The sequence below is a fragment of the Perissodus microlepis genome, chromosome 10, assembly GCF_051167445.1.
Source record: "Perissodus microlepis isolate ML-2025 ecotype Zambia chromosome 10, ASM5116744v1, whole genome shotgun sequence".
NCBI classification, from domain to species: domain Eukaryota; kingdom Metazoa; phylum Chordata; class Actinopteri; order Cichliformes; family Cichlidae; genus Perissodus; species Perissodus microlepis.
In genome coordinates this window covers 3,277,992-3,302,243 of record NC_140470.1, presented here as the reverse complement: position 1 = coordinate 3,302,243, position 24,252 = coordinate 3,277,992, and the positions used below count along the sequence as shown (strand labels likewise).

The 24,252-nt window shown below is 39.8% G+C and overlaps 2 protein-coding genes across 5 annotated transcripts in view; one reads left to right on the top strand and one right to left on the bottom strand.

Annotated features, from left to right (window-relative positions):
- Positions 1–1,597: 1,597 nt before the first annotated feature.
- Positions 1,598–12,753, top strand: samsn1b (SAM domain, SH3 domain and nuclear localisation signals 1b). Its single transcript, XM_084941493.1, has 15 exons — positions 1,598–1,860; positions 2,952–3,086; positions 3,289–3,332; positions 3,423–3,463; positions 3,580–3,660; positions 4,015–4,091; positions 6,170–6,287; positions 6,368–6,756; positions 9,119–9,196; positions 9,319–9,444; positions 10,851–10,983; positions 11,230–11,381; positions 11,681–11,869; positions 11,978–12,128; positions 12,449–12,753. The coding sequence occupies exons 1-15, from the start codon at positions 1,837–1,839 to the stop codon at positions 12,637–12,639; spliced, it is 1,929 nt and encodes a 642-aa protein (XP_084797619.1). The 5' UTR covers positions 1,598–1,836; the 3' UTR covers positions 12,640–12,753.
- Positions 12,754–12,889: 136 nt separating this feature from the next.
- gdpd5a (glycerophosphodiester phosphodiesterase domain containing 5a) overlaps positions 12,890–24,252 on the bottom strand; it is a 30,502-nt gene continuing 19,139 nt past the window's right edge. The window contains exons 9-17 of one of the 4 annotated variants that reach the window (XM_084941494.1): positions 21,966–22,048; positions 21,555–21,705; positions 21,043–21,273; positions 20,599–20,744; positions 19,303–19,450; positions 18,874–18,956; positions 17,419–17,433; positions 15,921–16,033; positions 12,890–15,185 (exon numbers count right to left, since the gene is read on the bottom strand). In XM_084941494.1, the coding sequence (XP_084797620.1) occupies positions 15,094–15,185; positions 15,921–16,033; positions 17,419–17,433; positions 18,874–18,956; positions 19,303–19,450; positions 20,599–20,744; positions 21,043–21,273; positions 21,555–21,705; positions 21,966–22,048 (1,062 nt within the window). In that variant the 3' untranslated portion in view covers positions 12,890–15,093. The remainder of the gene's footprint in view (positions 15,186–15,920; positions 16,034–17,418; positions 17,434–18,873; positions 18,957–19,302; positions 19,451–20,598; positions 20,745–21,042; positions 21,274–21,554; positions 21,706–21,965; positions 22,049–24,252) is intronic. The other 3 variants (XM_084941495.1, XM_084941496.1, XM_084941497.1) reach the window with 3 other exon arrangements.

Sequence of the window (24,252 nt, the reverse complement as noted above, 5' to 3'; positions counted from 1 at the left end):
TTGTCAGTTTTGGGGGTCTTTGAAAAAAAAGAACTGTTAGCTGAGAGCAGTGAGCGAGTGCCCACCAGATGATAGATTAGCAAAAGAGGACTGAGTGTTTTTTGATATTCAGAGGGGAAGTAGTCCATTTTTCAACAGCCTGGTAAGAAACAACACTTTCACTAATATTTCTTTTCACCACGTCACCAGGTGATGGCACAGACAGAAAGACAAACTGGAAAAGTTATACTAATACTGTTAGTTAAGGACATACAATGAAACAACAAAGTACAAAAGTAACACGGGGAAAAGAAATAAAATACTTTTAAAAAACAATCAAAATTTAAAAATCACTTTAGTGACAGGAAGCAAATGCAAGAGGAAAGAAAAGTGTCTGTGACCCCGTGATTTCAGTTGGTTTTGATCTCTTTTGTTATATTTTGAAGATAATGTGGAGTTAGAATTATTATTAATTGACAGGCTTTCTGTGCTAGTTGTTATGTATTTCTCGTCCGCTCGTTTTATGTTGTCAAGCCTGTGTTGTCATGTCTACGTCTCTCCATGTTTCCTGTTTTATTTTGAAAGTCTTGTGCTTCTTTGTTCAAGTTTTACTCTTCCCCTGTGACTCATCCCATCATTTGTTTCAGCTGTTTCCCCACGTGTTTCCACTTCCCCTGTGTGCATTGAGTCTGTGTGTTTCATTCAGTCTTTGTCAGGTTGTCTGTGTTCTTCCCTTCATATCATGTCAAGTTTCAGGTAATTCATGATTCTGTTCAGGTCATGTTCATGTTTATTCTCATAGTTTCCCACATGCACCTGTTATGAATCATGTTCATGTTTTTGTCACAGTTATCATAGTTGAGTTTTTCCAGTTTAGGTTCTAGTTTAGTTTTCGCCCTGCTCGCCTTTGCTTTGTTTATGTACTCTTGTTATCAGCCACAACAAACGGCTCACTTTTTGTTCTAGTCACGTTTCACGCCCTGTTTTTGGTCTGCATTTGAGTCTAGTATTCTCTCTACAAAGAATCAGCTCCTGCTGATTGTGACAAAAAGCAAAGCTGTTGTTTGGTTTTACCAAAATCTGCTGTATTTATTTGATTATTTATATATTGTTACATAAGTAGCATATTAAAAATCTCTGATGGACAAATGACAACAAACTGGACTGAAATTTCACAGACACACACAGCTCCCAGTATTGCACATGTGCGCTTCCATAAAAAATGCCATATTTCTGATGTCTATGACAGTAAGTAGTTTCTCATTTCCTAATAAACAGAGTACAATAAAATCAAAATAGAATTGTAGCTGCGTACTTGAGTAACAGAAGGTTAAAGTATTACCTAAGTGATTGCCATCTGTGTAAAGCATGCTTGACTTCAGCATGTGTGCAGACATAAAGACACATTTGATAATGCGATAAATCCTGATATTCTGCCTGAATTACATCCAAAACACTTTTTAACTGAGTAAAAAAGGTCACTGGAAGTTTAACCTCGCTCAGCGATTACATAATCTCCATGAAGTCATTATCATAATCATTTTAGACACGAGCAAAACAAAGGCAGCCTGTGTGGTTTATTGTCTTCTTGCTACAGGTGTCCTGATGCTTTCTGAGGCCAGCGTTGGACAGCAACGGCTCACTGCATCTATTGGATTACGTGAGGGATTTGACTCTAGGAATAGGCCACAGGCTGGAGACAGCACAGGGGCTGCGTGAGCCTTTGCATCACGGGGTTGTGGTAGTGTGCTTGTGTGGGTTTGACATGGAGGATGGCGCGTGAAAGTGTGCTTACGTGACCCGGAGGCTAAGCCTGTCTCCACTTGGTTTCGTTGTCTTCGACCCAGACCATCAGCCATGAACCTGTTCTGCTTCACACTGGTAAGATTCATCTTTTGAACTGCTCTAAACTTGAGGTTAGCCTGTGAGGAGACACTTAAAGGAACTGGTGAACAGAGGAAAGTCATGGTACTCTTATGGGAGACACTGCTGATGTTATTATCGTTGACAGGTCTCTCTGCGGGATGACACAATACAGCAAACAACTTTCCTCCAAGATTCGTTCCGATTTCTTTGATGCAGTCTTTTTCTTCTTTACTATCCTTCTATTTCCTGCATTTTGTGCATTTTGTTGGATAAATGATTCCATTATTACAACAGTGTTAGAAAATTGATTATCATATCAACAGATGAGCTTATAGTTGGTCTTGATGTTTCATATAAAATAAATATTAATATTAAGGAGCTGGGATATCATCATGTGTCAAATTTTATTTGTTGTTGGAAGTGAGACCTTCATGAGTGGGAACATTATATGGTGTAGCTGATCTCACACACCGAGGAGGCAGTAACTCTATCTATAGATGACTTTTTTCAAATGTTATATTATCTTATTATAATGAATGAATAGTGCATATATGTCTGCATGTACCCTATTGTTGCCTTAACGGGTGGGTCAGTCTGAACGAAACAGACATCAGCACACATGGAGCAGCTGTTTGATTTTCCAATATAATATTTTCATTTCATCATCTCTCTGGGAATGTAATGTGTTCCCCATTTATTTATTTTTATTTTTTAAGTTAGCCCGTACGTAACTTAACGGCCACCAAAATTTGTATCCACGACTGAATTTTGTTTGAATTAATACGAGTGGTTTTTGCATAGCCTGTAGCAAAAAGAGGAAGCCCCGTGCTAACCTGCGTACACAAAAAAGGTTCAAATCCCGCCTGGGGCCTGTACTCTCTCTCTCTGGGTTTCCGGTTTCCTCCTACAATCCAAAGACAATGACTGAGACAGGTTAACTGGTGATTCTAAACTGACTGTGAGTGGGAATGGTTGTCTGTCTCTATTTGTTAGCCTTGTGACTGATTATCAACTTGTCCCGATTATTATTAAAGTTCTTAGGTGGGTCAAATACTACAGTACTTAACAACGGCTGCCGTATACATGCGTGCTGGCTTTCTGTTTAGGAGGGCTCCACAGAAAGCATGTATGAACCAGCAAACAACCAAAAGCTCAGGGAAGTCCTGCCCAAGTACCACTGCAGTCCTGTTCTTCTGAGGCGCAATGCTGACTGGGGCGGCTCAGATCCTTCAATTACTTCCGTAAGTCTGCTGCCTCTGAGCTTTTATAGACGTAATCAAATACTCAAACGTTCACTCCACCTTGTGTTTGGATACAGATGATCTAATGTGTTCACTGTTACATTTAACTTATAAACACACAATGCAAAACACACAGAATAAATGTGTTCACAACTTTTGTGCACATTTGCTTACTAAAAGTTGTGTTCTTTGTTTTACCAAGAACCGACCCCTGGGAAAGATGAAGTTTAAAAGAGAGAGCAAAAGGTGAGTTTTACATATATTTTTTATTATTATCTTGAGTTTATCTCAATTTTAAATTTCATTCAGGCAATAATTATTTACTTGTGATTTTAGATCATGCGTGCCAAAATCAGCCTTGGACAATGAAATGTTAGGTTGGTGCAAAAGGACCACGTCTCAGATGTTCACATTTCTATTTCTAATTGTAGCTGTACCTTTCTATACGGCTACAATGTGACAGCTTCTTCCCTCTCCACCCCGTGTGTTGCAGAAACAGATATTCATCATACCTGCTGGTTGTCATGTGGTGACAAGAAGGACTTGTTTCATCAAATGAAAGTCCAAGAAAAAGGTACAAAAAAAGAAAAAAAAATATATGTATATATATGTGTGTGTGTGTGTGTGTGTGTGTAATAAAAATATGTACGTAATAATAAAAAATAAAATAAAATTCCAACATCACCTAAAACAAAGCACTTAGTAGAAACCAAAGTCCGGTGAGGTTTAACAAACAGTTGATGCATTACAGGAGAATTTACCAATGGCAGCAATAGCTGGGGTAAAATAGCAAAGTAAGGAGAATCTGCTCCTCTTCAATATGTATGATGAAAAGCAATTTGTTAAACTGCATTACTCACTTGATTGTTGGACTTCATACAAATTAAGGTGAATAAATTATTATGCAATATGTGGATTGATCCTGCAGAGATGTGTGACAGCAGCAAACTGACAAGAGAAGACAAAGTGAAGGACGTGAGGTCTGACAGGACACAGACTACTCAGGTACAACCACATCACTTTACAGCACATTTATGATGAGTATAAGACAAAAGCCATGAAAACACAACTCTGTAGTCTCTCTATAATGATTACATTTTGAAATGGAGCCAGAGCACACAGGGCAGTACTCTCACACTCGTCTTCTGATAAGGAGGCAATCACTTTAGCATCACAAATGATAGTTATTTGCAGAGCTGTGGAGATGGCAGAGTTAAAGGTCTCGTAATCCTGTACCCAGGAGTGCCAGACAGGCTTACAAATACCTGGCATTCCTGGATGTTTGTGCACTTGCCATGTGTGCATGTGAGCAAAACGATTGTGCATGTTTATCTTTGCTCACCATCCACGCTCTGCTTATGTAACCAAGGAAAAAGGGGGATTTGATAAAAACAGTGTAAAGTACCAATAAAGATATAAGAATATAATACATCTGTCAGATAATAATTAAATTATAACAAAAGATACGCTTCGTAGGTTCGGAGGTAAGAACTCAACATCTCAAACAAATCTCTGAGAGGTCAAATGTATGTCAACCAAATCAGATACAGAGTCCACTGTAATCTGCTCTTTAATCTTTAATCTCCTTTATGAGGACCTTTTATATCTTCCCCGAGGTCTTTAGAACACCTGAATTTGATACCGTTTACCGCATTTCATGCCAGCTGCTGATAAGGTAGTGGAGCATGGAACATTGCTAACATCACACAAAAACCAAATACACAATGAGGCAGCATATGCATCAAAAGAGACCTGTGTACACCACGGTTACACTTTTTGAATGATGTAACTGGAACGTAGGCAGGAGATGCTCGGATCTTTTACTTTAGCAGTTGTTCCAGTGGTTACCAACCTATGGAGTTTTTGTCCCTTCAGTGCTTTAAGTGACTGTAACTGCAACATGCCAAAGTAGTCTTTAGATTTAATTAATCCAGAAGATTGTAACACCTTATAATAAAGATCCCCACCTATGAGCAAGTACCTGGTGACAGAAGGAAGGAAAAACTACCTTTGAACAGGAAGAAACCTCCGGCAGAACCAGGCTCAGGCAGATGACCCCCAACCAGTCATCTTTATAAACCAGTTGTAAATTTACAATATCATCCAAATAATACCTTACATTTGTGTAATCAGTACCAGTAAAAAATACACACATATTTATAAAGATTATTAAAAAGTGTCACCCCGAGGTTTAATGGGACAAAGTCTAATGAATGAGCCTCAGTTAGATCTCACGTTCACATAAGCAGTAGCGAGTCAAAATATCACAGTTTGCAAAAATTGAAAACCTGGAAACGGGACATGCAGTTGGTGCAGTCACACCTGCACACTAGTCTGACCAACTCTGACTGTTTTTTCCTTGTTTTGGGCAGATGTGAGGAAGCAGCAGTTTGGCTGCTGTATAAAATGAGCATACCAAGATCACTGGAATGATCTCAAGCCCTGTAGTTGTTTGTGGGAATGAGATGTAGCCTCAAACTGAATGTCAGGTGTACCAGCAATTCAATGCAAAAAAGGTGCTTTAACACAGATGTCGCTTTCATTTGGAGGAACAGTAGTGATTTATGGATATTCCACGATGCAGCTGGTAGTGTTTCTACAAACTAGAAACACTACCAGCCACGCTGTCATGTCTTATAATCATAGTGCTGGGGAACAGCTGAGAAAATCCTGAGGCTGTCAGCAAAGCCAGGCAGGTGGGACCCATTGATCCAGTGTAGAGATATCATATATATATTACCTATATGTGTTATAAATATAGCTGACTAAACTGTATATAGTGGATTCAAATCAAAGCTGTACTGAAACAAATTACAATGTGGGCCACAGATTTTAATCTTCTTAGTATGATTCGAAAATTAACATGAATGGATTCGGCAGCAGTCGTTTAGCATGAAGTAAATCATTGTTAAACATAGAAAGTACTGTACTTTACTGGCAGTAAGGTGGAAGACCTCATACAACTAAAAACCCTATTAATCTAGTATTTAGTGTTGTTCTATCTGTTCTGGAGACATGGTTGGTGTTGAATATTTGTACACTGCACTGAATGTATGCATTTGTTTTTGTTTGCTTTAATCTAGGAGAGTAAGACATCAGCTGATGCATCGGAATCAATAAAAACTACAGCAAGACTAAGGAAATTACAAAATTTTGTGCAAGCAAAAAGTGGAAAGGGAAAGAGCACATCTAAGAGTAACGGTGAGCTACTCGTGAGGATGTTTTCCAGTTTTTTAATGAATCTGTTTATAATGCATGCAATATCTGGTGATCTCATGTAGCAGATGCAGAAATTGTGAGCAACAACAACTCAGTCCTAACCTGCATCGGCCGGAGGAGGAAGACTGAGAGGAGGCTCTCCAAAACTGCTCCGCTGCCACAGCAGCTGTTACAGCAACACGCCAGGAATCTCCATAAAGATCCAGAGGAGGATGAAGCTTGGAGCACAAGGGTTGGAAATTACCTGTGGAGCCCTTTTGACTATCCACAGACTTTCTTCTCTCAGACTTGCTACCAACCTCGACATGGACTTTGTGAGCTGCCACAGACCACAGAATGGGATAGTTTTGAGACCCTCGTACACTGGACAGAGCTGGATAGAAAACAGTCGGGTCTGTCTCCTCCCCAAATGATCCGCTCCATCACAGATTTGCATCTCTACCAAAACACTGTAAGTTATAACCTTGTCACTATTACCATCCATCAGTGAAACATTATCAATAGCTTCTAAGCAACTGAGAGAAAACAAAGCTGTAAATCAGGAACTTACAACATTTGATTGGGAGTATCTGTGATATGGGCCAGGATATTACAGCTCGTAGTCAAATGCCATGTCCTAAATTATATACTATCATATCCAGACCATAATTTACACAATGAACATCAACTTGCATTTAATAAGACTTGAAACTTGACCAAAAGCTCTTTAGGAAAGTCTAGAGTAATTTATCCAATTCAGTGCAACTGGACTATGAATACAAACACTTTAGAAGGTCGGCTTATTTACTTCCTGGCAACTCGTTAGCTGAGAACATTGGTGCATCATTAACTTTATTAATAATTTGTAATAATTATTAACTTAAAGCATAATGGTTTTTTTTTAATTAAACCCATAAAAATAACAACAAGTTGTGTTTTAAAGTCCTTATACCAGATTATTTGGGAGCATATGGTATAATATAGCAGTTTCCCTGTTCCATTATTATGCTAAACTAACTAGTAGCTTACAGTGGTACAAGTATTTACCAGACTGGCAGAATTTTTTTTATCAAATGTAATTTTCCCTAAATGATTATGAATTTAAATATCTTTTTCTTTTTTATATTTTTGGAAACCCCCCAAATCCCCATAATTGTGATGTCCTTACCTGGATGATTGAGCATGCATCAAGATACATTGATGGCGTTATGTCTTCCTGTCAGCCAATGCAGCTTTCTGTTTGAATGAGCAAACCAATCCAAGATACCTACTTCCTCCTCCCAGCTCTCCTAAGTATCATTATTCTGTGCTTTGCAGGGCTCGCCGTTCTAAATGTGCTTCAGGGCTCTTTTGGGAACATTTAAGCTAACTGAACTGCAACTGAAATTTTCACCTAGCGCTTGTGTTTCATCATTGTTTTAATGAAATCAGGAGGTTTTTAAGCACTGGTTTTAATTTCCAGCCTCAGTTATCATTAATGTTTTGTTAGCTCTTCAAAACATCATAATCATAATTTTAAAATAAATCAATAATGGACTGTTTCTATGAAGGGATTCCACACAGTGTTGAAAGTGTCTGGTTCAGTATGTAATGTTTACACATTAAGTTTGTAACCAGGAAAAAGCTGCACTGCATTGTGGGTAGGGTAGATTTGCCATTTGACTCCCACTGAGGCCTAAACCTGCAGATCCTGCTGCTATTTTGATTTCCACAATTCATTTTTGTTGTTGTTAATGTGCATGTTGTGATTGATGTGATAGTAGCATTACATACAATTTTATCAGTAGTGTACACTGAAACGCTTAATTTCACAATATCAAAAGAATATTATCACTCTGCAGTTTATACAGTCTGTTGTCATTTAAGTAAACCTAATCTATTCTAATACTGCAACATATTAGCCTGTGCTCGTTTTAGACATAGACTGTGTAGACTTAATTTGTCCGTATAATTTGGCAACTTAGTGTAGTTTTTTGAACAGCTTCAGCTTGCATCCAGACTTACAAACACTCTCAGATATCTTTCAGTTCCCTCTGTGCCAACACCAAAAATCTATAATGACACACATGACACATTCATTGAAGACCCGAGATCGTGATGCAATCAAGAAACTAGTAATGAATGATTTTTAAAGTCTACCACACAGCACCTCAGGCTGTGACAGTAACCACAAATCTTGTTCAGTAGCTTCAGCCTACATTTAAATTATCAAGTGGTTCTTTAGAATTGCGTTAGAGTGACTCTCGAGACTACAGCAATATAATTTTGCCAATGTGGCTAAATTACTGACTGAAATCAGACTCAACATCATACATCAGAGCACATAGTTCAGAGAGCAGTACTGATGAAGCAGCAGGATGGTTAGGAGAGGCAGATATTTACTTTTCAGAAACATCTGCCTTACTATACTTGTTTCCTGTATGTGGTATTAAGAGGTGCTTATCCAACCACTCAGTGCATGACAGCGAGGGCTCAGTTTACGTCCTTGTTGGGAAATTAGCCAACACACACAGTAACAGATTTCTGAGAGCAGCATCGAATTACTGCTAAGCTGATGCTAATGGGCAACCGGTATAAGAAAGGATGCTTTGCTTCATGCTTCACCAGCTTCAGTGACACTTTAGGAAATATATGCAGCTGATCAAAAATAAGCACATGGAATTAATAACTTGTAAAATGTATATTTAAGAAACTCCAACCACAACAAAAATAGCATTTCTGCAAGCTGTGTAGCTTCCAGGGTTTAGCCTAATTCAGAACACAGGCTTTATATTGTTGGTGTTCATGTTGCCCACCAGAAAACACACATTTTAATCTGTCTTTTATTCAAACAGTTGACCAGGTTTGAGAGATTTGAAGCCTTAAGACAGCACTCGCCTTTAATGAAACCACAGGATAATGAAAGTTGTCTGGTAAGAGAGCCCAGCCTCCTCGTCCTGCCAGCTCGTTCATCTACGGATTCAAACTTTCTTAAATGTTTATTTTCAGGAGCTGTGTTGGATCCTTCTGTTTACAGTGTGCTTTGTTATTCAAGCGAACGCGGGAGCAGAACGGTGAGCTGACCACATCGAGAGTGCGGAGGACAGAGCTGGAACATCTATCTCAGAGTGACAGGAAACACATCGAGGCCTCACCAGAGGGAACACAAACTATCATCTCTGTATGTCATGCATCTGCAAATGTTGTGTTAATGCAGAAATTTTTTCATGGCTTCACGTAATGAAATAACAAACAATAGTAGGAGAGGGACCAAAATGATCTAGTTATCCAGGCTCAGCTGTGAAACACATCTTCACACTCCAATATGAAAATAATTTTCCTGTTTAAATGCATTAAATGACATCCTATCATCAGCTAGCATTACTAACATTTTCAGCTCAGTATGATTGGACAATGCTGGGCCAGGTTAGCCTTCTGAGGGAACTTAAATTCTTGTTAGTGCCCCAGAATTTTTCTTTGCATTGATCATAGACACACGATGAATGCATAGTGATCAGTACTTATTGGTAGTTTCTTTAGGATTACCTTCACATCACTTATTTAACTGACCAAAACTCAGAACAGTGTGAAAGTCCAAGAAAATCAGTGAAGATCTAAAAAAGAGAATTGTAGATTTGCACATGCTGGGAGCCAGATACTTATAAGACGTATGTTTGGAAGTGTAAAGATGAGGCTTTGTCCCCACTGTCAAGCATTATTCTGTGTTTGGCTGCCAGTAGTACAGGTATAATGCACAAAGTAAATGAAATAATAAAGGACAAGGAGTACCTCAAAATTTTTCAACTTCACCACAAATTGCAGCTACATGGTTGAAACTTGACACAACTGTGTTTTCCAACAGACAGTGATCCCAAACTCATATCAGAACTGGTTAAAGGCTAAAGTTGAGCTTCTGCAATGACTTTCCCCAAGCCCCGACCACAACCTCAAATATCCAGCCAAATTATTTCAGACGCTTGTTGATGGCTACCAAAAGCATCTGGTGGAACTTGCTAAAGGTTACTAACTGACGATTAGTGGGGTTGTATGGATATGTATTTTTGACCATGTGTATTAAGATAAAATCCCCCAAAATGTACACTTGTGTACCCAATTCTTGTTGTTTTTTTTAATCATTTTGACATGTATGCAGTACAACCATTGCACCCTGTAAAAAGTGCAGTTTAAAGAAATCACTAAAAGATGATGTGCAGTATACAGTTTAGCCAAACTCATTTAGATTTCAGACTAAGAGAAACAGGATGTTAAAAGCTGAGCACAGGAAGTTGGGGATTAAACTCACCGCACAGCTCCTGGACTTCTGCTATAAAAAGCAAAGCAGTGTTTGCAGAATTAGGTATTTTGCTTGCCAGAGGAGCTGGCGTGTCTGGGATACTGAGCTGTTCAGACACACGAGGAATCAAACACAGCAGCCTAGGGCCCTGACTCAGCTTTCTGCTTGGTTAGCTTTGTCTTTTATTTATCCTAAAATTTCTGTGGCACAAAATCGACAGAGAACATGACAGAGAACCAAAAGCATATACTGCATAGGAGATAACAACACGAATGAATGTTTTTACTGTGCAGAACAGAGACATGCAGAAAGGTGAAGCAGAGAAGACGGATGCTGACCATGGGAGACCAATTACTAAAGCGCACCATAGGTCCAGTATCTCTCTGGAAAGCCTCTACAGCCTCAACAGCAGACAAAGCTCCTCAAGTAAGCACCTCTGGGCACAGACCCAAGCGCATCCTTCACACCACAACCCAATGAATTATGCAATCCTTGTGTTCTGAGTATCCTATTACCCCTCTTCTGATGCACTAATTTGTCCAGCTACACTGACCGCTGACATATCAAAAACAGAATCCCCATCTCACACTTGTGCTGCTGTGTTACTGAAATGTGGATGAGCATTTTAATTCTGCTGCCCTTTGCTGAAGCCTCTTGTGTTCTGTTTCCCAGGTGGAGTCACCAGTGGGTCAGACTATTCCAGTAACAGAAACAGTCTGAAGCTAGAGGACGATCTGCTATGCACAAGACAGTTTTGTGGCAGAGCCAGAGTCCATACAGAGTATGTGCCAAGTCCATACGACACCGAGTCCCTCAAACTCAAGGTAAACAAGTACGGCAAGCAAATGGAAAATTATTATATTACTATATTATCTTTGATATTTGTGGATTTAACTTATGACTGATATTCAGATGCTAATTTTAGGGCAATCTCTGCTGGATTTTGAGCCATGCTGGCTACAGTTTTATCACCTTGGTCCTTTCTGAAATATCTCAACAATGATTGGCCCAAAACGTGGTCTTTGCTCCCATATCTTTGAGATTAAAGTTTGAATCTTTATCAATGTTCTATACGTACTATTATCTATTAAGAAATGTAATAAAATGGAATGATTTTACTCAGGTGGGAGATGTCATTGACATCATAACCAAGCCTCCCATGGGAATATGGACAGGCATGCTGAATGGCAGAATAGGAAATTTCAAGTTCATCTATGTGGACGTACTGAGGAAGGAGAACTTGGAAACACAAATCCACAGAGTGAGACACAAATCAACTGTCCAGGAAGTGCTGAAGCGTCTCAGTCTTGAGGTATTTTGCTCTTATTTGAACTGATTTCATGTAGTAACCCAACCATCCTTCCAACAGGAAGCTGTTCCTTCAGCTTTCTTCTGAACGGTACCATTTTTTCTTTTTCAGGAATATTCCACATGTTTGCAGCTGGGTGGTTACCAAACTGTAGACGACTTGATGAGGCTGAGGGAGAATCATCTGATGGAGCTGAATGTGACTGATCCAGAGCACAGGCAGCGTCTGCTCGCTGCTGTCAACTCCCTGCAGCAACTGCGCTGTGAGTAATGAACCCCAGACAAGGTCATTGAAGGACAGATGTGCTATAATAGAACCACAAAGAAATATGCTGGGATGTTTGGATCCAGAAAGGAAAAAGAACAAGACACATTAATTGTTTCCTAGACGAGACTGGAAAGGTACCAAAGTTAAAGAGATTAAAGACAACAGGTCTTTGAGTAGTAGCTCTAAGAATAAAGGAGACAGATAACCTGTTCGATCCTAATTCACAGAAATAAAAGTGACTGAATGATTACCGACTGCTCGTCAATTCAGCTCTGCAGCAGTACGTGCGACCAAGCAGTCTTCTCTACTTTGCAGCTGATTGTCAGTTGGAGAATGAAGCTGATCAAAAGGCCGAGAGCTCCACTGAGAACATGAAGGCAGATGTGAGTAACTGCCCCAGAGATTCTGGCTGCCCCATGCCATCTGACAGCCCTGACAGCATCACAGAGGAAGCAGACCTTCATTTTCTCTCTGACCATGCTTTACCAGCCAACGTCACGGCTTAATAAGAGAAAAGTATTCCTTGACATGCTTGTTTTATTTCTTCTGTTGCTGTTGACTTGTTTTTCCCACAGCTGTGAAACATGGAAACATACAATAAAAGGCACACTCTGACCTAATACCTCCGCTATGTGTTGGCTTGATTTCTAAAGTAAGATATTTTATAAACCATTTAATTTTTTTCACCATAGTTACCATTTTTATGGAAATGAGAGAGAAACACTCCATGAAATGTGCAAATGGCAAAAACGAACAAACTGAGCGGCTATTGGTCTGTGCATCAAGGTAAACAACTATGTGAAATTTAGCCTGGTAAGTGTATATACGCATGTAAAACGTGCCTTCCTCCTGGTAACTCTAACCAGTAGGCAGCAGAAAAAAAAATCCAGAATTATCACATGATATTAACATAATGACTATCATATAAAAATAAAAGTTGCAGTCAAGCACCCAAAACACACGAATGGAAGTTTGTTGTCTCACTCAAGAAGAATCCACAAAACAGATAATTTTTCAAGAATTTCTCACTTTTATTGAACAGTCAACTCACCTGTAGCTAAATCTGTAGTTGTCACTTCAACATTTTGCCCTCTTATAAAACTAAGATGAAAATATTCTAACAAAAAGGCAGCCATGTGAAAGTTATAATACTTGATACGTCTAGAAAAAAACAATCATGGCGTAATAGAAGAGGCAGAGGCAGATTAGATTAGCAAGGAAACAGGTTTCCACATGTGCCTTATTCTGTCTGTCACACTTCATCAGTGCAAGGATAAAATATACAATTTCAAATAAGTCCGAGTCCTCTCAGAGGGGGAATTACAATAGAAACATGTAAAGACAACTCTCCAGTCTGTGTCCTCTTATAAAACCAGAGTAAGGTAAGTGTCGTGGAACAATCCAGCTGTACAGCTTTATAAGTATGAGTGAGACTAATCAGGGATTTTTTTTTCAAATCTTTTCTTCTTTTTTTTTTTAAAAAATGTTGACATAACTGGCTAAAATTAAACAAATAAATAAAATAAGAATTCCTTTCTAACTCTGGTACCATAATGTTTTGAGAGCTTTTGCCCATTAATTAACCCCACAGGCACATATCAGCCAATGATAAACTCGTGTTCTATTTTAACTTTTGTAAACAGATTTTAAATACTGTATTTTCTGCACTATAAGGCGCACTTAAAATCCTTTAATTTTCACAAAAATCCACAGTGATCTGGTGCGCCTTATGTATGAATTCTGGTTGTGCTTACTAACCCTCGAACTGATTTTATGTGCTACACGGCGCTCAAAAATCTGTCAAAAAACGTTTTAGTACGACTTTGGTAAGCTACGAAGCCGCACCGCTTGATGGATTGTTGGAACATTACGGCTACCATAGTCAGGAGCCTCGCGGAGTAATCTGGGTCCTAAACTCCGTCCATTTCAGGTCTCAAAGTTACACGATCACTGCGGCATCACTGAGAGTTAAAAACTGTCTAAATTCTTTCATCTTTAATAAAATAATCAGCGTTGCTGCTTTACCAGGTGTAACAATTAAGTTTAACATCCAGGCAGTTAGCTTGCTAGTTTCCACCTAAACATGATATAGCATGTTCTGTCTGAGGGATTTCTGAAACAAATTAAAGGTACAGCTCTGCTATCACTTTCAACATAAATGAAGACAGAAAACTAAACAGCAGTGACGTTTGTAGGGTTACTGAAGTTGGGCTAGCTGGTATATAATGATGTGCTACGTGATCGCTAGCGACACAGCTATGTTAGCATAACATAAACACAGTGAAGCTGGAGGATGAACGCTAACTTTTTTCCACTCGATAAAGGTTAACGTGAGGGTTCCTGATAGTTTGGGACAAATGCAATCGCATGGCAGGATGCTGTAAACGGACCAAACTTCAGTCAGGAGAACAACTGAGATAATCCATCCACAACACAAGGTTAGTCATTAATATACTGCAACAACATGGGAATAGAGCTGCTGCCAGAGAATTCAACATTAATGAATCAATGGTACGGAAGTGGAGGAAGCAAGAAGAATGAGTAAAGTTTGACTTATCTGACTGTTTTGTTTCGCTTAATGCGCCTTATAATCTGGTGCGCCGTATGGTCCGGAAAATACGGTAATTTAAGCCAACTAAATATCTTCTTAGAACAGAAATTTTAATGACTAACATTATCAGAAGAATTTGGCTGAAACTGGTGATAGTACATGGAACAACTGAGAAAACCCCCAAATACATGATATTAAAACACTCCCAAGTTTGTCATCATGGAGAAATCACTACCCAGTGGACAATTATGATGGAAGATTAAGAAAAGTAAGCAACAGGCCATAAATGGAAAACTTTTAATTGTCAGGACTTAAACGTGATATGTGCTCAGCAGATCAGTACCCTGATGAAAGAAGACGTGTCAGATCTCTGATGTCAAACTCAAGTTTGCAGCTGTGGCTGTTCTGGTCAGCGACTGAGGCCTCCATGAGAGTATCTGACGTAGCCATTCTCGGGATACAGAGAAAGTTCCTCTGTACTGCTGAGCCCATTGTTAAGCTCTGGAAATAACAACAACAAACAGGATTCATACACACTGCAAAGTCACCTTCAGTCATCGTTCTTAGGCCACAGCATGAACACGTATGGGCAAAGCGCGTTAGCTGTACTTGTACTTAATAGGTGTACTAGGGGTGGCAAACTCCAGGCCTCAAGGGCTGCTGTCCTGCAGGTTTTAGATCTCACCCTGGGTCAACACACCTGAATCAAATGAGTAGTTCATTACCAGGCCTCTGGAGAACTTCAAGACATGTTGAGGAGGTCATTTAGCCATTTAAATCAGCTGTGTTGGATCAAAGTCACATCTAAAACCTGCAGGACATCGGCTCTTGAGGCCTGGAGTTCCCCACCCCTGGTCTAGAATTAAGTTTAGGTCATCACAAATCCAAAGACTTTTGGTAAATATGGGCCAAATTAACACCAACAACAGTATCCACAAACAAAAAGTGTTTTTTTTTTTAATCCACCAGGTTCAAAGGCTACGATACAAAAAACTCTGAAGTTCATTCTTGGGCTTCTATGAAAATTAAACGAACAGCTTACAAAAACATAGCCCACTTAAACCCAGACAAACAGAGTTACAGCTCATTCTTTTGCTGCTGCTCTTGCCTTGCTATTGAAGGTGTGTTTTCGCATTATAAACAAATCTCTACAGGCTATAATAAAAACAATGTGTGCCTCCCACAGGAGCTGACTCGATAAGTTGTGATGATGTGCGACTGCTCTCTAAGCTTCACCTGAGAATATGAGCTTCTCCTTCATGATGTTGACGTCACGACTGGACCTTCGCGCTACAGCGCTCAACATGATGTGTTCTGGGTTATAGTTTTGCATCCCGCTCATCCTCCACCTGTTACAGCACACACACAGATAGATTCTTACATCGCATGAAAGGCAGCAACTGCAGCTGTTATCAAGACCAGAGATGGGCAGTAACGCGTTACTGTAATCCGATTACTTTTTTCAAGTAACGAGTAAAGTAAGGGATTACTATTGCAGAAATGGTAATTAGATTACCGAAAGGGTGAGTGTAAACACAAAAATATATTTTATTTTATGTGCTGGAATGTGCAGAAAATAAGTTTAAAGTTAAAAGATTAAAACTAATAGAACAAGTTTTAAAAAGAGACTTTTCCATTTGATTACATTTTGTATGATGGATTATGCAGAAAAAGTAGAATTGGGCTGAAAGATCTATCACTTTATCACCTATTCAGGTTGTAAATCGTGTTAGTAACTAAGTAATTAATTACTTTTGAAAATAAGTAATCAGTAAAGTAACTGGATTACTTTTTTAGGGAAGTAATCTTTTTTCAAGTAACTTGACCAACACTGATCAAGACATCCTTTAATTCAGTAATATTTTTACACATAATATATACACTTAGAATAATTATTGAAGCCCTGCTGAATTTGTAAGTTCGCTCAGTTACAAAGAAATGCACTTGTGTTGATCCGTGCTCGATCATCCAGGTAAAGAAATCCCACTCTCATCCGAATGTCTTCTTCAGTCAGTCACTCGCATGAGTGATAAGCGTTTCTCTCACTGAAAGCTCTACATCCAGATGAACAGAATCAACTTTTAAAGAAGTTTTTTTTAATTGAGAGAGACAGAATATCAAACAACAATCAAAAAAAAAAAAGTTATAAATTGACCTGCATGTCACTGACTCTATTAAGTATTTTATCCCCAAGCAAAACAACACTTAGTATTTGGCTGAGAAACCCTTGTTGGCAAGCAAAAGCAGTAAGTTTATTGTAGTTGGAGACTGAAGCCACCACATGACCGTAATGCGCTTCTTCTTTAGTCACTTGCCTTGGACTTGTTTTTGATGCTGGAAAGACCCATCATGACCCATCTTAGTGTTGTGGCTGAGGGAAGGAGGTGTGCACACATGTGCACACAGCCAGTCAGTGCGAGCCAAAACTCTAGATGCGCTGTAGGATGTTTCACTCAGTGATATACAAATCCATTTGTAACTTTCTGTTTTTGATTGCTATTCTCTCTCTCTCCGTTAAAATGAAACTACTACAAAATTAAAGACTGTATTTCTTTGCAAGTGAGCAAACGTACAAATCTAGCAGGGGATCAAATAATTACTTCCCCCAGTGTAAAAGGCAAGGCAGTGCAGTGAAAGATAGGAAGGGGACCAGCTTTGGGGTGTTGGGCGCAAAAAGCACAAGGAGGACAGACAAGGAGGCAGAAACAAAGGCCAAGGCAGACATAGCAGTTACCTGATCATATGATAGCTGACAGATGCCAGAGGGCAGCAGAGGAAGGTTGCATGCAGATCAGGTAGAGCACAGGACAAAGAAAGAATGTCAGAGGAGAAAGAGAGAACAGTAAGACAGGGAGAGGTTGTAGAATGGAGAAGAAACATGGAAATACCCAGAGGACAAGGAGAAAAAAGAAAGAAAAGAAAGAGTAGAATGAACAGTCAGTGTCGAAGCAGCAGACCAGACAAAGCCACGGCTCAACTCAAACTCAACCTGGCTGATGTTAACACGGTGAATGCATTCACAACACCGACAAACATTTAGACACACCGAGTCGTTCAGAGGTTTGAATTTTACATTTCAAAACTGCAAAGTAAATGAAGTGATTATTATGAACAACTATACTCCCACACACAAAACTGATCTAATGATGTCACATATCCAGTTTACCCAAATGAATGTTTTCTCAGGGCCCTCTACTAATGCCTCTTTAGTTTCATTTCAAACTCTGCACTGCAAATAAAATTGTATTAATCTCCATTTTGGGGGCAGAAAAACCAAAAAAAGCTGTATAATGTTTAACAACCATGAGTCATTTTAGATAGTGACCTTAACATAAAATAATACTATTATTAAAATAATTCAGTACAGCGGTCCCTCGTTTATCGCAGGAGTTACATCCTAAAAATAACCCGCTATAGATGAAATCTGCAAAGTAGCCAACTTTATTTTTTACAATTATTATAGATGCTTTAAGGCTGTAAAACCTCTCACTACACACTTTATACACTTTTCTCAGACAGGCACGAACATTTTCACACTTTTTCTTTTGTTTAAACTCTCAAAGTTCAAACCTTGTAGAAACATAAGTCCAGTATTATAGAATGAAACCAAAGGCACCGCAGGAGCCTCTGACGGTGCAAAACGTTTCGTCGGCATCGGTGTGTTTGATGGGGAGAAAACTTACAACATACAGTACAGCACAGAGTCACACTGCTAGCGATTGCAGATGTATGTAAAGCTGACATTCTGTACTGTACAGGAGACACGGCACGAGATTGATTGACGATGGTCTACAGCCAATCAGGACGCAGAACACAATGTGCTGTAAGAAAAAAAACAAACAAACATGGAAAATGGAAAAAAAAAAAATATCCGCGAAACAGCAAGGCCGCGAAAGGTGAACCGCGTTATAGCGAGGGACCGCTGTATTGGGAATTCTGTACTCCTTTCCCACCCAATTGTTTCAATCATTCATTTATAGGACTAACAGAATAGCAGTAATATTTCTTGTCCCGTAAATCATCTGCTGTCATCACCCAGACATCTATGTCTTTGTAAAGAACCATTCTTAGGCTGGTATCTCATGTATTATGGAGCATGCATGCGTCACTTGGCTGGTATTCATTAAATTATTATTGCGTTATACTGTGTTTAAAGTCCCTGTTCATTACATGTATGTGTTGTACTTACTTCTGAAAAAAGAAAACCCCTATGACTATGGCGACGGACACTAGATCTGAAGTCATCCAGATGAAGTTGTAAGCGCTCTGGCTCTGCAAGACAGGAGAAGAAGAGTAGTTTCTGCTCATTGCCATCAGAGGTCCCCATAAACACTGATGTCTTCTAGAGCAGTGAGTAAGGCTGCAGTTTTCTTCAGATCTGTGTCTTAGATTTTCTCAGACTTTTTTGCCAGGGTCCTTTTGTTCTCTAATGTCACAGTGCACCTAAAGCCCGCTGCTGGGCTCATATTTCTCTGCGCCTTAGCCCTCAAGTCTTGCTGGGCCATCGTCAGTCTCTGTCCGCTCTCCTGCTGTCCTTTCATCTCGATGTGTGACCTTGTTTGCTTGTGCACTGTGCGTGTGTGTGTTGCATCTATTGAAAGAACGGAGAGCTGTTTACCATGAGCCAGATGGGATAAGGCACCTTTCGGAGGACATGGGGGGCATCAGAAGACACAGAAGGCACCCCACTACACCACAGAATGGAGTAGAGCCAGGGCTCATTCACCGGGTAGACAGTCACACTCACATTATTGGCCAGGTACTCCCTGGGGGAAAGAAAAATACAAGTCAGCACTGAAAAGAGAGAAAGAGAGGTCCACTTCATTTCACCTCTTTACTCCCTTGTCAACATTCACCTCTTATCATTCTGCAGCCACTGGAAAATATTGTGTGCATCGTGAAGCTGACTTTGTTTCATCTAAAGCTGCAACAGAGGTCCCAGAGGAGGGTAGAGCTTGTGTTCAAGGACCATAACAGTGTAATTCTGCAATTAGAAGTGTGCTGGGCTTACTTGGGTATTGTAGCTCATTGACCAGACTGTCCTGTTTTTATAAAACAAGTTTTTGCTAATTCAAAGAAAACTTTCTTAGGTGCTGTGTAGGATACATCCTCCAAGTTTAACATTGTAGAGCAAAGGTAGTTGGCAGTTTAACTCTCCTGTTTAATGTGTAGAAGACACAGCACCCAGTAGACTGCAACACTGCTACATCTGTCAATGAACGGGGCACTAACTCTACCACTTTTTAATGATGTAAAAATGGATCGTTTGACATGAGAGTCTCTGAGGACTGACTCACCTTTGGAGCCAGCTTAACGTTAACCACTACAGGAAGTTCAGATTTTAGCACTTTTAGGTCATTTTTGGTGTAATTCTTCAGCCCTGGAGCCCTGAGCTTGGTACTGGCAAATGTCACTTGAAGCAGCAAACCTCGAGCAGAAATAGTGAGCTTTTTAAATCCAAAACCAGTCAGAAGATATTCCCTTTAGTGTTAACTATATTTAACTGTTTCAGGGATTAATTCCCCTTTTAAATACAGGACAAGTTAAGCCAGGGGTGGGCAATCTCAGTCCACGAGGGCCGGTGTCCCTGCAGGTTTTAGATGTGTCCTCGAACCAACACAGCTGATTTAAATGGCTAAATTAGCTCCTCAACATGTCCTGAAGTTCTCCAGAGGCCTGGTAACGAACTAATCATGTGATTCAGGTGTGTTGACCCAAGGTGAGATCTAAGGGACACCGGCCCTCGTGGACTGAGATTGCCCACCCCTGAGTTAAGCAAACAATTAGGTTTGTAAATTGTTTTTGTCGTTTTTTTAAATTTTGCTTAAAATAACACAAAACGCCTCCTTTGACATTTCTTTAGGGTTCTTTTGAGCCTTTTTTCCTTTGCTTAGTAGCAGCTGCTTGCTCTTACTGTAGCTCTTTGTGGCTAGCCTTGCTGTAGTGGAGGGTCAGACTTGTAATTCCTCTCTGCCTTATCGCTTCCACTGACAGCTTCTCACTTGTGGTCTGGTGAAGCCCTCGCACCCTCCCCCTGTCTGTGTCGGGGGTCCACGTCACCTGGGACAAACACATATCACATGGAAAGACTCAGATCAGATGAAATGTAGTTTTAAATGCTTTGCGAGAAGGTGCTTATTATAATATCGTAAGCTGTCATACACTGGTATACAGTATTTAAGGAAAACAATTAAAATATTTGTCACACTTGCTAAGGACGAAAGATTTGTCACAACAATTCACAGAATCAATTCCTTATTGGAATATTTATGATATTTAATATTTAGTGTGTTTAAAGGGGGAACACTACTACAGGCAACAGCTAAATTCATTTAAGGATTATTGTGGAGGGACCTACAGTCCTCACCCTCTTCAGGGGAATCCCCGCTTTCTGCACAGCCCGCAGCGTGTCCATGAACCAGCTGCGGTAGCGTGGGTGCTCTGGTGGAGGTTTGTGAATGTTGAGCAGCGCGGAGCTGTTAGCCTTGGCTGCCAGACGAAGCATTTCCACCAGACTGCAAACCGTCTGGTTGCCTATTCTGCTCCGCTCCTTCGCTGTCAGTGAGGCTGCTGTCCAGTAGGGGTCACTCTACAAGCAGAGGAAAGAAGCAAGAGCGAGGTAGACACTGAGGTGGAGCATATTTGTTTATCTTTCCACATTATATGCAGCTTATTGTAGCAGTTTGAAATCGGCATTAAATTATTTTTGCTAAAATGTTCTAGAAAATTTTTAAAACGTCTGCAGATTTTAGATCTTAATCCCTTAAATTCTAAAAGGAAAATGAGACACACAGTTTTGCTATTTTAGGGGAAAAATTATTTTAGAGCTGATGGACTTGAGGTGGCTTTAGATGAAGTGGATTTTAGTACCTCCAAAAACCACTGGCCTGCATTGAGAGAGCGTATCTCTGTCCAGTTGAAAAAGGAGGCATCTTCATACTGTCTGGCTGGAAACACCTTAGTGACATCTGTGGTCCGCCTCAGAGTGTGGTCTCGCATGAGGAAGGGAACCCCATCGACACTGGAAGAAGTAAAGCACTTTAAAATTTATAGGAAAACTAAACATAACGCAGTTTAAATGAAAAAGCAGCAGCGAAATGTGTTAATAATCACCAAACACTGAAGGGCAACAGATCTGAATCACACATTTCTCTCGTAATTTCCCATTAACTGTAATTATTTCTACCACACAACCTGCGTGTCAAATGGGATCCATATGTGGACCTTCAGTACAAGCTACATGCATTAAATGCAAACAAAAATGAATGTGTGATTTATAACCTTATGGTGACATCAGCCTCCAAGGAGCTGGCACCATGCTGCAGGGCTCTGTTAAAGGACACCACGGTGTTCTCTGGAGCCAGCTAGAGCAAAGAGATCACAGAAAGACTACTGTCAGTCACTTGATGTGTGCACAAAACACACACCAAGAGGAAATAATAGAATTATAAAAACATTATGTTCGACTTGTGCAAAAGGCTTCCTTCCCTTCAAATCTAGTCATCAAAAATTCTTTATGAGCCAAGCAGCTCATTATTTTCACAATCCTATGTTTAAATGTTAATATCACAACTTTCTCACATTCTTCTCATATGTAGAGATAATACTTTTACTTACTTTATTGATTTATATAGCACTCTTCACAGGATCAAAACCACAAAGTGCTTCACAATAATATAAAACAGATAAACATAAAACAGCACAATCAAACACACAGCACAAATCTAATTAAAAGCTAGTCTAAATAAATAAGTCTTAAGATGATGCTTAAAAGAATAAATACAATCCAGGCAACGTAAAGATGGAGGGAGAGAATTCCACAACCTGGGGGCCACCGCTCTAAAAGATCTAAAAGATCTGTTACCTCTGGTTTTAAAACATGTTCGGGGGACAACCAACAGCCTTTGATTAGATGATCTCAGGCTGCGAGAGGGAGCGTGAGGTTCTAAAACATCAGAAATATAGACAGGAGCGTCACGATTCAAAGCTTTAAAGGTCTGTATTAAGTGAAAATGAATTCTAAAATGTACTGGAAGCCAGTGTAATGAGCGTAACACTGGTGTAATGTGCTCTCTTTTTCGTGTCTTTGTTAAAAGCCTTGCCGCAGCATTCTGGACTGACTGGAGACGGTCAAGATTATTTTTGCTCAAACAAAGAAAAAGACTGTTACAATAATCTAAACGAGAAGAAATAAAAGCATGAATAATCATTTCTAACTCAGATTTAGACAGTTTGGAGATATTTCTAAGCTGAAAAAGGCAGTTCCTAATTAACTGTTGAGAGTATTGCTCTAGAGACATGGCAGAATCAAAAACAACACCGAGATACCTGAGGCTCGGGTGAACAGATGATCTAAGAGAACCAAGATGCTGTTTGATTGTAGATATCTGGCTGTCAGGGGCAATAATTAATGTTTCTGACTTCTCAGAGTTCAACTGCAAGTAGTTGTCTCCAAGCCACTGTTTAATGGAAGCTAAACATTTTATTCAAGAAGACAGTTTATGGACTTCCATCGGCTTAAAAGAGCAGTAAAGCTGAATATCAAGAAACATAGAAGTGATAAGACACATCAGGGAATTGCCTAATGGTAAGTCCTAGGGGTAACATGTACAGGAGAAAAAGGTCCCAGAACTGAACTGTAGGGTCTGCGCTTCCACAGGCCCCGCTAGTTTAGAGACTTATTCTTGTGAAGGACAAAAACAAGACAGAACATCTTCAACCGGTCTTTTACTTGCTAGCGATGGAAGACTGGTCGGAACCAGGCTCTTGGGGCTCAACGCTCCTCACCTGTCTTTAAACCAACTTCTTCATAGAGCAGCCCTCCTCGTAGCCTTTTATTCCCATGACAGTTACAGTTTACACAACACAAGCACCTCCCCTCATAAAACCCCCCAATGGTTCTAAAAGATAAGGCACTATGTGTGTGTATGTGTAAGCACCTGTATGCATGTGTATGCATGTGCAAGAACGTGTGTGTGTGTGTGTGTATGTGAGAATGTGTGTGTCATAGGTGTGACCTCCTGCTCACCAAAAGGATCATAAAAACAGGAAGCTTACAACACAAGAAACAGATCTTTCATATAGGATGTGCCTATAATGAAGCCTCTTCAGCCTCCCCCAGCTCCAGAGTAGCTGGAGAGGTGGTCAGAGACAAAGGAATGTCTTTGATCCCGCTGCTCGAACTAAGACTTTACAAATTTAAGAAACACAATGACAACATTCAACAATTTGACTCCATCATGAACCCTGTGGGACCCCACATGTCAGGTCCTTAGAGTGCGACATAAACTCATTTGCAAAAACACTAAAAGATTTAAGTATGAAATACAAATAACATAACAAATTATAGCGCTCCATGAGCACAAACCGAATCATAGTTTAATAATAGTTCTAAGGCTTTTTGTAAAATTTTGACCAATAAATCATCAAGTTGTCATTGAAGACCTTGGAGGATCTAAGCCAAGTTTGAATGGATTGTTACCATGACCCAACTCTACGCCCCTACAAAGTTTTACCAGTATTCATTCAAAGCTTTTCAAGCTATCATGTTTACAGACAGAATGACACG

Excerpts from the sequence above, each read along its gene's own strand:
- samsn1b (XM_084941493.1), top strand. The coding sequence starts at position 1,837 with ATGAACCTGTTCTGCTTCACACTG. Across the intron at positions 6,757-9,118 it reads TGCATCTCTACCAAAACACT|TTGACCAGGTTTGAGAGATT; the intron begins GTAAGTTATAAC and ends TTATTCAAACAG. Across the intron at positions 11,382-11,680 it reads CCGAGTCCCTCAAACTCAAG|GTGGGAGATGTCATTGACAT; the intron begins GTAAACAAGTAC and ends GATTTTACTCAG.